The 16528-nt window shown below is 32.0% G+C and overlaps 2 protein-coding genes across 3 annotated transcripts; both read left to right on the forward strand.

The window, feature by feature from the left end:
* The first annotated feature begins 319 nt into the window (after positions 1-319).
* Positions 320-7607, forward strand: LOC131598684 (putative ABC transporter B family member 8). Its single transcript, XM_058871271.1, has 9 exons — positions 320-636; positions 758-812; positions 1438-1616; positions 1975-2432; positions 3709-4252; positions 4367-4546; positions 4674-5975; positions 6543-6958; positions 7150-7607. The coding sequence occupies exons 1-9, from the start codon at positions 400-402 to the stop codon at positions 7505-7507; spliced, it is 3729 nt and encodes a 1242-aa protein (XP_058727254.1). The 5' UTR covers positions 320-399; the 3' UTR covers positions 7508-7607.
* Positions 7608-10124: 2517 nt separating this feature from the next.
* On the forward strand, positions 10125-13415 carry LOC131594292 (2-oxoglutarate-Fe(II) type oxidoreductase hxnY-like). Of its 2 annotated transcripts, none has more exons than XM_058866379.1 (11): positions 10125-10330; positions 10452-10647; positions 10744-10845; positions 10967-11018; positions 11598-11719; positions 11810-11910; positions 12125-12183; positions 12371-12427; positions 12563-12608; positions 12797-12876; positions 13033-13415. In XM_058866379.1, exons 1-11 carry the CDS (start codon positions 10211-10213, stop codon positions 13121-13123), a joined length of 1026 nt encoding a protein of 341 aa, XP_058722362.1. In that variant the 5' UTR covers positions 10125-10210; the 3' UTR covers positions 13124-13415. The 2 variants fall into 2 exon arrangements, with proteins under 2 accessions (XP_058722362.1, XP_058722363.1); XM_058866380.1 differs by having other exon boundaries at positions 10747-10845.
* The last annotated feature ends 3113 nt before the right edge of the window (positions 13416-16528 follow it).

Consider the following 16528-nt stretch of genomic DNA (forward strand, 5'->3'; position numbering starts at 1 on the left):
ACACTATTGTGACAAATTAACACATTTTAATAACAAAGACATGTTATAACTTGTAAGGGCTTGAGTTGGAGTATCATAGAACTTTGTTCTATGTGATATTTTTGTCATTAAAAAAATCAGAAAAGCTAAACACAAAAACATCTTTAACAACCCCATAATGTCACATCAAGCTTTAGGTTATATCTTATGACATGATTCATTTCTGTGTTTTCTCATAGAATATGCCATGCCACACTTTTTGAGTCTTTACAATGATGCATACATTATGGGTTCACACTTAACACTTCTATATATAACTAAACAACTAATATGTTTTACATATAATTCACTTCTCCCTCACTTTCTCTTCTTTGTTGATTCCTAGAAGCTAGCTAGCTAGCTAGCTAGGTTGATCTCCAAATGGAATCTAAAAAAGAGGGGGAGGTGAGGAAATCAAAAGAGGGAGGTTCAATAAGTATAATTTTGAGATATAGTGATTGGATTGATGTTGTTTTAATGTTGATGGGTGGTTTGGGAGCAATTGGAGATGGAATGTCAACAAATGTTTTGCTTCTCTTTGCTAGCCGTATTATGAATAGCTTAGGTTATGCTAATAATAATAATAGTGATACTAACTCCATGAATGAGGTTGAAAAGGTAATTAGTTGTTAATCATAGTTTACTTAATTTGATTAACTAGTTCATTAATTATATGCCTTCTAATGAGAATTTGTTATTTTTCTAATTTAATTTTGATTTTTTGGTTTATTATTTGCAGTGCAGCTTATATTTTGTCTACTTGGGATTGACAACTATGGTTGTGGCTTTTTTAGGTAATCTAAATTTAGTTTTTTTTCTTTAAATTTTTGAGGTCAAAGATTTGAAAGTTTTAACAAGCATATTTAGGCATTATTACCAAGTTTTAGTCTTCTACATTTTTTTAACAACAAAATAGTATAAGTCTGAATATCAAAAGAATCTTTCTTATTAAAGTGTATTTATCAAACCATTCAAATGGTGAGTTATAATTTAGTTACTTCGTTCTGTTAAGTCAACTCAGTTGATAGTTATGCAAAGATTTTTTATTGACCTGCGACATTTTAATTATTCACTTTTTAAATGTAAAATTTTAACAACTAAACTACCTAATTATGTCAAATTCAATCGTAATTGATTCAAGTAATTCTTATTTTTTATTTCTTAATTAATTTAACTATGATTGAATCGATTAAATCCTTAATCAAAAGATTTCGAGTAGAAGTATTATTTAGGGTTTAGATCACATAACCCATCTCAATAACCACTCATTAGGCTTTTACATCTATCAACTAACATCTTAATGTGATTAATATTGAAGATCAATTATACTAAATTAACCATTAATAGAAACTTCAAACAATGTAAGATCTATAATAGAGACTAATCAATATCAATAAATTGATTTGATGTTTTTTGCAGAAGGATATTGTTGGAGCAAAACAAGTGAAAGGCAAGTGTTGAGAATTAGGTACAAATATTTGGAAGCTGTCCTTAAACAAGAAGTTGGTTTTTTTGATTCACAAGAAACAAATACTTCTGAAATCATTAATAGCATATCAAAGGACACTAATCTAATCCAAGAAGTCCTAAGTGAAAAGGTATATATATTTCCTTTTCTTCCACCTTAACTTTTAATAATTCCATACACCATATTATATATTAACTAATTGAATTACTAGCGTAGCGTCATATGCAACAAGAGATATAATGTTAAAAAATATCTCTTTTAATAATCAAGGTTCTGAGTTCAGTCTTCTAAATCAGCCCCGAACACTAATCCTTCCGAGAGATTAGTCTTTTACGCTTAATTTTAAAAAAAATTTAAAATATGTAAATTTTCTTTTTTATACACTAATAATTTTCTATCTTGACTAATTTGACCTAATTTATAACCTTCTATTCTTTTATACTTTAATTATTAATTTGACCTAATTTCAATCTTGATATTTCACATAGGTTCCCTTATTTTTGATGCAATCATCATCATTCATATCAGGGATAGCATTTGCAACATACTTTTCATGGAGATTAGCATTAGTAGCATTTCCAACACTTCTCTTACTCATAATCCCTGGCATGATATATGGAAAATACCTAATCTACCTATCAAAATCATCAATGAAAGAGTATGGAAAAGCAAATGCAATTGTTGAGCAAGCATTAAGCTCAATAAAAACAGTGTATTCATTCACAGCTGAAAAGAGAACAATGGAGAAATATTCAGAAATATTAGATAGAACTTCAAAGCTTGGAATAAAACAAGGCATTGCTAAGGGTCTTGCTGTTGGAAGCATTGGTTTGTCTTTTGCAATTTGGGGGTTTCTTGCTTGGTATGGAAGTCATTTGGTTATGTATAAAGGAGAGAGTGGTGGAAGAATTTATGCTGCTGGAATTTGCTTCATTATGAGTGGATTGTAAGTATTTTTATTCTATCTCATCTCTATCTTTTCAATTTTTGTTAATGATAAAAAATCACAATTAATTGTAGATATATATATTTTTTAATCAATAAAATTTTATTATAATTCAAAAAACAGTAGATATATTTTTTAAAATTATTATGATTAGAGTCAAATATTTTTAATGATCAAACGATTGTGATTAATTGTTTATGAGTACAAATATTAAAATTTAGATAGAATATTCTTATCATACATTCATTCATATCATTAATCAATACGATAGTAGTAAATTTGATAGTAGATAATTCAACTGATATTTAATAGTATAAACTTAAATAATATTCTAAAACTAATGTTAGACCTGATTTAACCTTTATAAACCGACTTTTTGTTAAAATTTCAAAATTAAATTAAAAAAGTAAAAATTGCTCTTACTTGTAAATTATATTCAAAATCATATATCATGCAAGTTCTTTATCATTAGTTTCCATTTTTTAATCATAGTAATAAATTTAGCAAAATTTGACTTTTTCTAAAGTAAAAATATATTCACTTAATAAAAAAAAGTGAAGAATCTAAATTATTGATTAAAAATAAATTATTTAGAAATTTTGATGAAGTAGATTCACTCATGATGCAAGGTCATATATTAGAATATGTTTTTTTTCTATATATAATTAATAACAGACTGCTCTTATATGTGTGATTTATGAATAAAATTTTGTGCAATTAAACTATAGGAGGCTTTATATGTGAAAATATTTTTTTGATTTCACACTTTATTCTTCTTTAATAAAGCACGTTTCATCTCATTACTTTAGCATAGTTAAATCCTTTTCTATAAAATAATGTAAATTTTTTTAGTGCAATTTAGTGACTAATTCAATTTAGTAGAGTTAAAACATAAAGTAACCAACTTGATTTAGCTTTATTTATTTTTTAATCATCCATTGATATGATTTTCTTTAGTGAAAAGGTGATTAAAAAATAATCACTTTAGTTCCATAAAAAAATGTGCATGATACAAATCGAATCAAATCACTTCACAAATGTTTTGTTCTTTATCTTTTTCAGTAATGTGCCAAATATATATATATATATATATATATATATATATATATATATATATATATATATATATATATCATACTAAAGTTTGAATTCTGATGATGACATTCAACTTAACAATATTCGCTTCTGTCCAGCTGAGTAAGAATTTGTGGGCCAAATAATTTTTTTATATGAATATTTGTATTCTAATAATTTGAATTAATGGTGAAAATTTTAGATCATTGGGAGTGGTACTTCCAGATTTGAAATACTTCACAGAAGTATCAATTGCAGCATCAAGAATATTTTCAATGATTGACAGAACACCAGAAATTGACAGTGAAGACACAACAAAAGGAATCACATTACAAACAATCAACGGAAACTTAAATTTCGAACACGTAAAATTCACGTACCCTACGCGTCAAGAAACCATTGTGCTTTATGATTTCAATCTTCAAATCGAAGCGGGAAAAACTGTTGCGTTAGTTGGTGCGAGCGGAAGTGGTAAATCGACCGTAATAGCATTGGTTCAAAGATTCTATGATGCCAATGAAGGTGTTGTTAAGGTTGATGGTTTTGATATAAAGAGTTTGCAATTGAAATGGTTGAGAAGTAAAATGGGACTAGTGAGTCAAGAACATGCCATGTTCGGGACTTCGATTAAGGAGAATATTATGTTCGGGAAAAATGATGCGACTGTTGATGAGATTGTTGCTGCTGCCACGGCCGCTAATGCTCATAATTTCATTAGACAGCTTCCCGATGGTTATGAAACCAAAGTAAGTTATACTTTATCTGATCAGATATATTTATCTGATCGATATAGTTCAGATACATCAGTTATTCAATGATTATACATGTAATTATTGACTTAATTGATTGTAATTAACTAGATTGGAGAGAGGGGTGCACTTCTATCTGGAGGACAAAAGCAAAGAATAGCTATTGCAAGAGCTATCATAAAAAATCCAGTGATTCTTCTACTTGATGAAGCTACTAGTGCACTTGATTCGGAATCCGAATTATTGGTACAAAATGCTCTTGATCAAGCTTCTTTGGGAAGAACTACTTTGGTATGTACAATCATTCATTTTTTATATAGTAAGGTATATGCTATAAGCACTTATCATATAATAAGTACTTATACATTATTTATCCAAACAAACCCTTAATATTAGTCACTTTTTTGAACTTAAACAGGTTGTTGCACACAAGCTATCAACAATCAGAAATGCAGACCTAATAGCAGTTGTAAGTAATGGTTGCATCATCGAAACCGGCACGCACAATGAACTCATCAACACTCCGAATGGCCATTATGCTAAATTAGCAAAATTACAATCACAATTAAGCATTAATGATGATCAAGATCAAATTCAAGAACAACAAACCATTCTTCTCTCTGCAGCAAGAACTAGTGCAGGTAGATCAAGCACCGCAAAATCGAGTCCTGCCATAAACTTTCCGAAATCGCCGTTACCTAATGATGTTAATGCAATCACCATATCTAAAATCTCTCATTCATCGCCGTCATTTTCGAGGTTACTTTTCTTGAATTCGCCCGAATGGAAACAAGGACTCATTGGAACACTTTCGGCTATCGCCTTTGGTTCGATTCAACCTTTGTATGCGTTAACAATCGGTGGCATGATTTCGGCTTTTTTCGCTAAAAGTCATCAAGAAATGAAACACAGAATCATGAACTATTCGTTGATTTTCACTTGTCTATCGGTTGCTTCGGTTACACTCAATCTCATACAACACTACAATTTTGCATATATGGGAGCAAAGTTAACAAAAAGGATAAGATTGTGTATGTTGGAGAAAATCTTAACCTTTGAAACCGCTTGGTTCGATGAAGAAAAAAATTCTAGCGGATCATTGTGTTCGAGGCTAAGCAATGAAGCCTCGATGGTGAAATCGCTCGTTGCTGATAGAGTTTGTTTACTCGTTCAAACGGCTTCGTCCGTCACAATCGCGATGATCATAGGACTTGTCGTAGCTTGGAAGCTAGCTCTTGTTATGATCGCGGTCCAACCGCTAACAATACTTTGTTTTTACACGCGAAAGGTTTTGCTCTCCACGCTTTCGACTAAATTCGTCAAGGCGCAGAACCAAAGCACGCAGATCGCGGTCGAGGCGGTTTATAATCACAGAATTGTAACTTCATTCGGAAGCATCACAAAAGTTTTGAGACTGTTCGACGAGGCGCAAGAGGCGCCGAGGATGGAAGCTAGGAAGAAAGCATGGCTAGCTGGGATTGGTATGGGATCTGCTCAGTGTGTGACTTTTATGTGTTGGGCTTTGGATTTTTGGTATGGTGGAAAGTTGGTTGAAAAGAGAGAAATTTCTTCTGGTGATGTGTTTAAAACATTTTTTGTTTTGGTTAGTACTGGAAAAGTTATAGCTGAAGCTGGTAGCATGACTTCTGATCTTGCGAAAAGTTCGACTGCTGTTGCTTCTGTGTTTGAAATTCTTGATAGACAATCACTTATTCCTAAGGTATGTAATGTATCTAAGTTTTAAAGTCATTAAAATTTAAAATTAGTGGTCGCAAAACGGATCTGGTCCGCCGGACATGCCTGTTTTGCCTGTTCTTTTTCGCGGGGCGAACAAATGTTTTAGGCCAGCACCCTTTAATATGTTTGCCTCCACCCCGTTTTTCTGCGGGTTTTTGCAAGCCTAGGCCTAAGATGTGCAGTGGCTGCGATCCGGTCCATTTTTTTCAGGACAAAGCAAAATTTTAGGCCCGCACCCTCAAGTATAACTGCTATGTTTTTTTCAAGCTTTTGCAGAGCGAGCCTAAAGGCCACGAGTATGATCGTTTTTGCCACCCCTAGTTAAAACTATAAAAAAAACACAATTAAAATCGAGTTAAATTCATGTTGATTTATGTCTAATTTTTGAGAATTTACTACATATTAACTAGGGTAAAATCATACGATTTTAAGAATTATTTAACTCAAAATTCATACTAAAATTAGGTAAAGTCACATGATTTTACGAGTTAAACCTTGATTTTAACGATATGTTTTTATCGACTAATCCATTTGTTATTTGTTTGATTAGGCTGGAGAAGAAAACAATGGAATAAAATTGGAAAAAATGAGTGGAAAAATAGAGTTAAAGAATGTTGATTTTTCATATCCAAGTAGAGCAAAGACACTAATTTTGAACAAGTTTTGCTTGGAAGTGAAGGCAGGAAAAAGTATTGGACTAGTTGGAAAAAGTGGATGTGGAAAATCAACAGTGATTGCATTGATACAAAGATTCTATGATGTTGAAAGAGGATCAGTGAGAATTGATAATGTGGATTTAAGAGAATTAGATATTCATTGGTATAGACAACAAACTTCATTAGTAAGTCAAGAACCTGTCATATATTCTGGTACCATACGTGATAATATTTTGTTTGGTAAACAAGATGCAAATGAAAATGAAGTTGTCGAGGCCGCTAGATCCGCAAACGCGCATGACTTCATATCGTAAGTTTCTTCTTTCTAAAAATACTTTTTTTTATGATTAGGCATCATACTCGGTATCTCAGTATTTACAATATTCATACACATTTATTTATATTCTGTAACACCAATATCTCTGAATAAAAACGTGTTTGGTGTCCGAATGGTCTGACAAACTCTGGGATCAAATTTCGTGTATTTTTTTGGTGATGCAGATCATTGAAAGATGGATATGAAACACAATGTGGAGAAAGAGGAGTTCAATTATCAGGAGGACAAAAGCAAAGAATAGCAATTGCAAGGGCTATAATAAGAAATCCAATCATACTTCTACTTGATGAGGCAACAAGTGCTTTGGATGTACAATCAGAACAAGTTGTGCAAGAAGCACTTGATAGGATTATGGTAGGAAGAACAACCATTGTTGTGGCACATAGGCTTAACACAATCAAAGAGCTTGATTCTATTGCTTATGTGTTAGAGGGTAAGATTGTGGAACAAGGAAGCTATTCTCAGCTTAAGCATAAGAGAGGTGCTTTTTTCAACCTTGCTAATCATCAAATTCAAACTTAGTAATTGTAAATTGTTTTCGTCTAAATATTGAGGAATATAATAAAATGGTTGTATTTCAAGTCCACTTGAGATAAATTATTTTACGTAGATAGTATATTATATATATATTTTTCATAAGTCTTCCAAATTCTAGCACAAGTTCAAAGCAATTTCCAGGAATTCATAATACTCCCTCCATTCTTATTTATAAGCAAATTTTAACTTTTTAAGTTCATTGAATAGATGGTGTATTTAGATTATATATAGGTTAGATATAGGGATGACAAGCAGACGCAAATCCGCGGGGTCAACCCACACCCGAACCTGAGTTAACGGGTGAAAATCCGAATTGACTAGGTTTTGGTTCGAATTCGGGTAGTGTGAAACCCATACCTGAAACCTGAAATCACACCCGTTTATATATATATATATATATATATATATATATATATATATATATATATATATATATATATATATATATATATATATATATATATATATATATATATATATATATATATATATATATATATTTGTGGAAAGAAGTAGGAAAAATGTATTTTGTTGTGGGTTCGGGTTTGGATGAAAAAACTCGAATCCAACGGGTGTGGGCGTGAGTGTCATTTTGCCATACGAAAAGTTTTTGGGTTTGAGTTTGGGTTCGGGTGCCAATTTTAGGTGCGGATTTGGGTAGTGTGAAACTCGCATCCGACCCGACCCGTTGTCATCCCTAATTAGATATATCAATTATTTAATGAATCTAAAAAGTTAAAATTTCCTTATAAATAGGAATGGAGGGAGTATGTGGCTTGATTTCTCGGAAGTTGGTGGAATTCTAAGAATTGTGTTGGGTTCCCATGTCACCAATTTTCATGCGTTCATAATATGTGACTTGATTTATGCGTGTGTTGATTTGTTTGACCGGCGTAATGGTAGAAATATTATGTTTTGAGATGTGATTGTGGCCATTACATCTCCTGGTTTTGTAGGACACCCTCTGATCATAATGAATGAATAAAAATCAGTTACAACTGTTGTTGGATCAATTTTGAGTTGGTAGTAGTCTTTAGTGTAGTTTCCCTTGACCTTATGAAATTTACACCACATGTTGGGCTTAGGTCCCATGATGTATGATTTAAGGGGCTAGTGCAAGAAAAATATCATGTGTGTGAGTCAGACCATATCTATTCACGAAAAGTGCAAGCTCTTCTCCAGCACCTTTCTGGGATCGGCCTCATTTTGGCAATGTTGGAGCTTAAAGACGTTGTCTCCAAAAGTCTACTTATACCAATGCAAATTGTCCATAGCGACACACATTTCTGTTATGGCCTCGTGGTCGTCGTCGAAGCTGTTGTCGACCAAAGTCTCTGCTTGCTTGTTCACTATATTTGAAGGGATTGAAGAGGAGGACAACATTTTGATCTTCAAATACAAGGCTCAGGTCATTTTACCAGGCCCCAGAGTGGGCAATAATTGTACTTGCTAAAAAAGTACAATGAGTGTAGCCCTGTGTTTATAGGGTTGAATGTGGTGCATATAGTGTTTTGATAATATTTAGGTTTAGCTCACGCATAGTGGTAAGAAGCTTTGTATTTGTGTTTCTTTGGATGAATGATTCGATCCTTTTCTCAATTCTAGGGCTGAGATATTTATACAGACCCATTGAGTCTGGGTCAAAGAACCAAAAAATAACCTATTCCGGCTCATGACTAGGAAACCTTGAGATAGTAAGTTTCATCTTCCTTGAATTGTGGGGGACAATTTACTTTAGTCAATAGTTATGGGGACACGTCATCTCCCACACTTGCTAAGTAAATGCGCAATGAGAGTTGACATGGACGACCCAAACCCAAATAGGTGGTTTGTCACCTAGACCTTGTTGACTTGATAAGTCAATATTTTCACATGAGAGATACTTTTAAAAATATATAATTATTCCATTCTGGCACCAGAAATGATAGGAGGAACGACGGTCATGGCGAATCCTAGCTTCTGATGCGGTGGAGTGGAGAGGACAAGCAAGGTTAGCACTCCAACGCTCAAATCAATATGTGAGGAAGAAGTGTGAAATAAAATTGAATTTCAAACCTGTTAACCGTGAAATTAGAAGAATCTCGTTGGATGCACTTGCAGTTGAGATCTTTTATGATCATTAGAATGATAATCCTCTTGTACTGAAAAGGTTATAGAAAAAACAAAACTCTTTCTTGATGATCGACCATAGTTGATGTAGTCGGCTTAAAACAATAACTAAAAATCAATTTACTTATTATTGTTTCTCTTATATTGTTCAGTTGTTTTTCAACTCAGTCGTCTATGTACTAATTAATATTATTATATTTAAAAACAAACTATAAACCATAATTTATTTTATATTTTTTCATTTTGCTTTGAATTTAATGGTCTAATTATCAATTAATATTATTAACATGGATTAAACTAAAATTAATAAAAAAAACTAAAATAAATGTCTTGATAAAAAAAACTAAAATAAATGTCTACTATAACAAAATTTGTTTTTTTAGTATAAAAAAAAAAACAAATGTATTTATTTTTTTCATGAAAAAGTAAAATAAAATAATACAAATATGAATGGTGGCAAATGTTATGGTGCTATATAAGAAAACCATTCATTAATTTGTGTTTGCCATTTCAAAGTGGTTTTCGTGAGGTCATTTTTTTTCTACATTCTTCTTCTTCTTCTTCTTCCATTTTCAAAACATGGGAAAACAGAGCAATGAAACACAAGCCCCTGTTTCTGACCCAACAAAATTCTCAATCCTTAATCTCATCGACCTCTCCAATCCCAACATAAACCAATCCGTTCATCTACTCAAACAGGTTTGTAAATTCTTTCATTCTCACAAAACAACTTGGGTCAATTTACTCTGTTTTTTTTTTTTTTTGTTTTTTCAAACATTAACCTTAATTTATGTTTTTTTTTTTTTTTGGGATTTTTAAGGCATGTTTGGATTCTGGTTTTTTCTATGTTGTAAACCATGGAATAAGCGAGGAATTCATGGACGAGGTTTTTGCACAAAGCAAGAGATTTTTCTCTCTTCCTTTAAAGGAAAAGATGAAGATTTTGAGAAATGAAAAACACAGAGGTTACACACCTGTTCTTGATGAAACACTTGATCCTCAACATCAACTTCATGGTACTAAACTTTTGATTCTGTTGCATGTGTATATTATAGATAAAAATTTCATCTTTTTGAAACTTTTTTTGAAATTTTTCTTCACTGTTTTTCAAGTAGGGGATTACAAAGAGGGTTTTTATATTGGAATTGAAGTAGATGAAGATGACCCAGAATCAAGTAAACCCTTTTATGGGACTAATAAATGGCCTGAACCAGGTAAAAAGAATCAATTTTTTTGGTTTTTGAGAAGAAAAATCTGATTTTTATGTAATTGGTATTCCATTTTCTTGGATTTTTTTGTTTGGTTTAATGTTTTTTGTTTTGTTTTGGTGTGTAGATGTTCTTCCAGGATGGAGGGAAACTATGGAGAAGTTTCATAGAGAGGCATTGTAAGTATCATTGATGTTATTTTTCTATCATAAGATTAAGATGCAATGTTTAGTACTGATACTTCAAATTGAAGACGTGTCCTGATGCTGACACATGTGATTGTGTTCAATTTTCTCGAAGTATTGTCGGTGTCAATGTGTTAGTGTCTTGTGTCTTGTCCTTAGTTAGTGTCGGTGCTTCATAGGATGCAACATTTCTTGTAAGTATTATTGTTAGGGTTTTAGAAATGGTCGACGGACACGGTTATGGCCATGACATCATGGTTGTTTACGTATTCGAAATGACATTGGAATTGAAACTGCAACCACGTCAATTGAATATGATTGCACGAACATAGTAGAGATGTATTGGTTCGACATGTATTGCTTTTGCACTCTTTTGTTAAAGAAAAAAAATGAATATATGCATTGTTTTGTTAAAGAAAAAAATGAATATGATCGTGGTTTTTCGAAGAACGGAGTCAACTTGTGCAGTAGTATATTATGATTAACATTTATTAGTATTCTTCACGTATTTGTCTTCACATATTTGTCTTCTTTTTTTTTCGGTTAACTGTTTTATTTATTTGGGGAATCCAGAGAAGTTGGGAAAGCGGTTGGGAAGATAATAGCCCTTGCACTTGATTTGGATGTTGATTTTTTCGATAAACCTGAAATGCTTGGAGAGCCGATTGCAACTCTGCGTTTGCTGCACTATGGAGGTACTGAGTCCGTGTTCTTGGTGTCTTTATTGTAGCTTGTATAATTAGAAGGATAAATTATATAGTTCCGTTCATTTATATTTTGTGAAGGTCAAATCTCGGATCCCTCGAAAGGACTATTCGGAGCAGGAGCTCATACTGACTTTGGTTTAATTACACTGCTAGCAACCGATGATGTCTCAGGTCTTCAAGTAAGGATCCAACTGATATTTCATTTGAGATTACAAATATATGTTGTAATTAATTAAAAACTTATCAAGCAGACACCGCACACAACACTGACACGTCGACTCATAATTGAATGTACACATGTGTCTATGTCATGTTGGTATGAGACACTAGAAATGTCTTCAATTCGAAATGTCAGTGTTACGTAACCATGAACGTTAATGCCTTTCGCTGCAGATATGCAAGGATAGGGATGCTAAACCTCAGAAATGGGAGGATGTGTCACCTTTGAAGGGGTTAGTCCTTCTGTTACAATATATTTCTAAAATTTAAAATTTTTGTGAGCAACAATATATCTAGTATTAAACCAAGTTGTGAGCTTCGACTAGACTTGAAATACGCTGCTACGAGTTATAAGTTGTTACTTTTTCACGCTGTTCTTCAGAAGTACTTACATTATTTGACTGGCTGCTTTTGTTGCAGGGCATTTGTAGTGAATCTCGGTGACATGCTTGAGCGCTGGAGCAATGGTGTTTTCAAGTAAGAAATCTTTCTCACCTTGTCGTATTTTCAATCTTGATCGGGGAATACATATTTCTATCCTTGGAGGAATTTATAAAACTGGTCAATAGCTTTCATTGTGTAATCAACAATTTGATTTGCATTTATTTTCAGGTCCACACTTCACCGAGTTCTAGGAAACGGTCAAGAGAGATATTCTGTAAGCCCAAAATACTACCTTTCTTTTGATTCAACATTTTCATCCTCCCCTTTCGATTCTTAATTTTCATTTAAAGTTTCTTCGCACACATTAAGAAATTCATTAAATCACTTTACGTGTGTTATAATAATTCTACTAAATTATTCATATTAATCATTTGAAAATCGCGATAATATCTTGTTCAACAGATTGCCTACTTTTTGGAGCCTAGTCATGATTGCTTAGTTGAATGCTTGCCAACCTGCAAATCCGAAACTAACCCTCCCAAGTAAGTTAATTTAACAAACACGGTCAATGTTAATGTAATTGTAACCAACCGCATGTGATTTGGAAATATCGATCTCACCTTAATGTTGCGACTGGAAATGTGATTCGCGTGGTATAAACATAAAATGTCTTACATTTTCTCCTTTTGTTGTTGTAGATTTCCTCCTATCTTATGTCGCGACTACCTGAGCCAGCGCTACAACGACACTCATGCGGATTTGAGTATTTACAAGAAACAACAATCTTAAGTAGAAATATTGAGTCTTTGGAGCTGAGCAGCATAGAGAATTTTATTTCTAAGCCATTGTCAAGTTGGTTAAGCTTTTTTAGTTGCATGATGTGTTAAGGAATAACAGCATCATATGTTTGTTGTGTTAGATAGGTTTTTTTTAAATTATCAAAATATTTTTTTAGGGGGGAAAGAGGGTTACCTATTTGGATTAGTCCTTACTAATAAACCTAAAAGATGGTTAGAAGAACAACCTTCTTCAAAAGAATTAAGATACAAAATTCAAATAATAAAAATACGATCTTTTATAACGATGTATGTTCAATTATGTTTAGTCAATTGTGTCTACGTCTCTGATTGCAATAACAAGTCAATTGTGTCTACGTCTCTGACTGCAATAGCAACTTCAATTTCATTGATTTTATAGTACAATTTTATCTTGTCCGTACTCAAACTCGATTTCCATGTTAAACACTTGTTCTTTGTGTTAGATAGGTTTAGATATCCCCGTTTTGCCCTCAAACCGCACATCTTCGTAATTTTTTTAAAAAAACAAAAGATAAGGTTTTTTATTTTGTTTTGAAAAAGAGGTACCAAATACAATACTATTTGATTAGCAAGTTGAAACCATGCATGATCTCATCTCAGCATTTATTCCAGTGCATGATCTCATCTCAGCATTTATTCCAGTCCATTATGGCTGGCTGGCTGGCAAGTTCAACTTTGACAACAATTTTTGAGACGTTGCTCAACATGCATTTGAGATACATTGTCTTTGGTCAATACTCATTTCAACAAGCTTGACTTCAATTCTTAGTTGATTATGTTAAGCAAAAGCTTTCTTTTACCACCAAGAACTATTGACAATGACTTATTTATAGTCAAAGGTCTGTGACTTAATCTATTTTAGGTCTTGGTTAAAAAGTTTATATCGTTTAAAAAGTCTATTTAGCCTAAAAGAATCTCCCTTTCCTCCCAAAATTTTTATCTCACAAGTCTAGTGGTAGTGTGGAATTTGAACACTCTTTGGTTTAGTGTTTCTTATCTCTTAACTTATTTTAGGAATGTCTTTTAAGAAACTAATCACCTTTATCTCTAGAGTCCTGTGGCAAGAATATGAGAGAAGTCTCCGTTCCTTTATAATTGTCACTTTTGTGAAAAAAATTTGTTTCTTTTTAAGTGTCATATTTCAAAGTTCAAGAAAGTATTTTTGTTGTTTTGTCAAAATTACCCCTAATAATTATGATAGAGAGAAAAAAAGTTAAATAAAATACATTAAAAAGTTTAGGGTATTATTGGAAAAAGAATACGATTGAAAAAGTTAAATAATTATTATGATGGAGTAATTACATGATGAGAATACGATTGATATTTTTGTATTATTAATTAATATTCATAACCTAAATTTTGAAATTTTAGTAATTTAAATCTATGAACCTGCTTTAGTTTTTGCATATTTAATATTTTTATTATAATAAATTTAAATATTATATTATATTATATATGATAAACTCCTAAACCAAACAAAGTCTACGTCCACGGTCATATGTTGTAGTTTATTCATATTTTCTTCCGAAAATTGGGTTAGGGGCTTTGCGCGGAAAATTAATTTCTTTGATGCTATTACAGTCAAATGTTAGTGACTTCGTATGAGATGAAATTAATCTGAGAATTACAAATGTGGTGGTTGAGAATGACTAATTCAAATAAATGCGACCAACCAAGAGACATGGAGGAATACAACTTGTTAACCTTAGTCAATAAAATAAAAAAGAGCCAAGATGATTAAAATGATTTGACAAATCATAAATGTTCGTTGAATTTAGAGATATATCTTCTAATGCACCCATAATATACACATTCAACATTTTTCTTTAGCCCGTATACAGAAAAGTTTAATCTAAACATAAATTGAAACAGTACAAGCATTTTGAATATTTTTAAATTTTAAGAGAGAAGCTTAATGGTGGTGCAATTGTTTTCAAAAATTACTTCGAAGATATATTTTCAAATTAATTTTTAATAAAATAAAGGTATCTCCCCTGCTGCACTCATTTGAGTGTGGATGCGTCCGGATAAACACTAGAAAATTTTCAAATTTTCATAGGTAAAAGACATACCCAAAAGATGAATGAGCATTTGCCAAATAAAATATTCCAAAAATGGTTTAGAGATAGAGATCGATCATGTCTCCTTCCCATGTGGAAAGCTGCAGAGCTACGTGCATACCTTCATGGCCCTGCAGCGGAAACAACAAATAGTCATGTTTGGATTATAAAAATTTGCACTCTATTATTAAATTAAATATTATTTCTGTTTTAAATTATAAATTATTTCAAGAAAAAAATAATTTTAAATTATTTTATAGACAATATGTTGTGCATTTATTTTAATAGATCAGGTCGCACCGTAGATATCATGAACAAATATTGCTTTACCAAATTTAAAATTCATCTGCTATAAATAATTGAGAATTTTGGTGACTTGCATAACAAGTCAAACACATTCCCGCCAATTTTCTCTGTCAGTCGTGTACCTAATGCATCATCTTAATCGCAAAGTCACCCCACATATTACTTACATGTCTCTAACTCATCAATAGACCTTATTGTTCTGATATTCAACTTGTTACTTCACCTCCTACCACTCGTGTATCTTCAAGAGTAAGATACCAACTATCACATTTCAAATATTATGTAAAGTGCTTCATTCAATGACACACCAAATAAATATTATTTAGGTACTATTTGTCCTATCTCCAATTTTATTTCTTACTCTAATATATCTCCATTTCAATGTCATTTTAGTCTTTCCATTACTGCTCACATTGAACCCAAATCCTATAATGAGGCAAGCAAGTTTGAATGTTAGAATCAAGCATGCAAGTTGAGCTTGGTACTCTTAATAAAGATGGTACTTGAAAATTAGTAGATATTCCATCCAATATAAAAACAATAAATAGGATGTAGATTGGTCTATAGAATCAAAAGCAAGTCAGATGAAAGCATAGAGAAATTCAAGGCTCAATTGGTTGCTAAAGGATACAACTAGAAAGAAAGATTTGATTATTCAGACACTTTCTCACCAATTGCTAAACTTACAACAGTTAGACTTGTTCTAGCTTTAGCATTCATTCACAATTGGCACTTATATCAACTTGATATAAACAATGTTTTTTTCATGATGAGTTACATAAGGATGTTTACATAATAGTTCCACCTAGTGTCCAAACTTCAAAGTTAAATCAAGTTTGTAAATTGATAGAATCTCTATGAATTAAAACAAGCAAGTAAACAATGATGTGAGAAATTAGTTTCACTTCTCATGCGAAATAAAAGTGAAATTGAAAAAAATAGGTTGTCTTCTAATAAATAAACAATGATATGAGAAATTAGTTTCACTTCTCATGCGAAATAAAAGTGAA

The sequence above is a fragment of the Vicia villosa genome, linkage group LG4 (genome assembly GCF_029867415.1).
Source record: "Vicia villosa cultivar HV-30 ecotype Madison, WI linkage group LG4, Vvil1.0, whole genome shotgun sequence".
Taxonomy (NCBI): Eukaryota; Viridiplantae; Streptophyta; class Magnoliopsida; order Fabales; family Fabaceae; genus Vicia; species Vicia villosa.

Bases quoted from the DNA above. Each gene is read 5' to 3' on its own strand.
- LOC131598684 (XM_058871271.1), top strand. From the start codon at position 400: ATGGAATCTAAAAAAGAGGGGGAGGTGAGGAAATCAAAAGAGGGAGGT. The intron at 4,547-4,673 runs GTATGTACAATC...GAACTTAAACAG, and splicing joins CTTTGGGAAGAACTACTTTG to GTTGTTGCACACAAGCTATC. The intron at 5,976-6,542 runs GTATGTAATGTA...TTGTTTGATTAG, and splicing joins GACAATCACTTATTCCTAAG to GCTGGAGAAGAAAACAATGG.
- LOC131594292 (XM_058866379.1), top strand. From the start codon at position 10,211: ATGGGAAAACAGAGCAATGAAACACAAGCCCCTGTTTCTGACCCAACA. The intron at 10,846-10,966 runs GTAAAAAGAATC...TTTGGTGTGTAG, and splicing joins TAATAAATGGCCTGAACCAG to ATGTTCTTCCAGGATGGAGG. The intron at 11,720-11,809 runs GTACTGAGTCCG...TATTTTGTGAAG, and splicing joins GCGTTTGCTGCACTATGGAG to GTCAAATCTCGGATCCCTCG.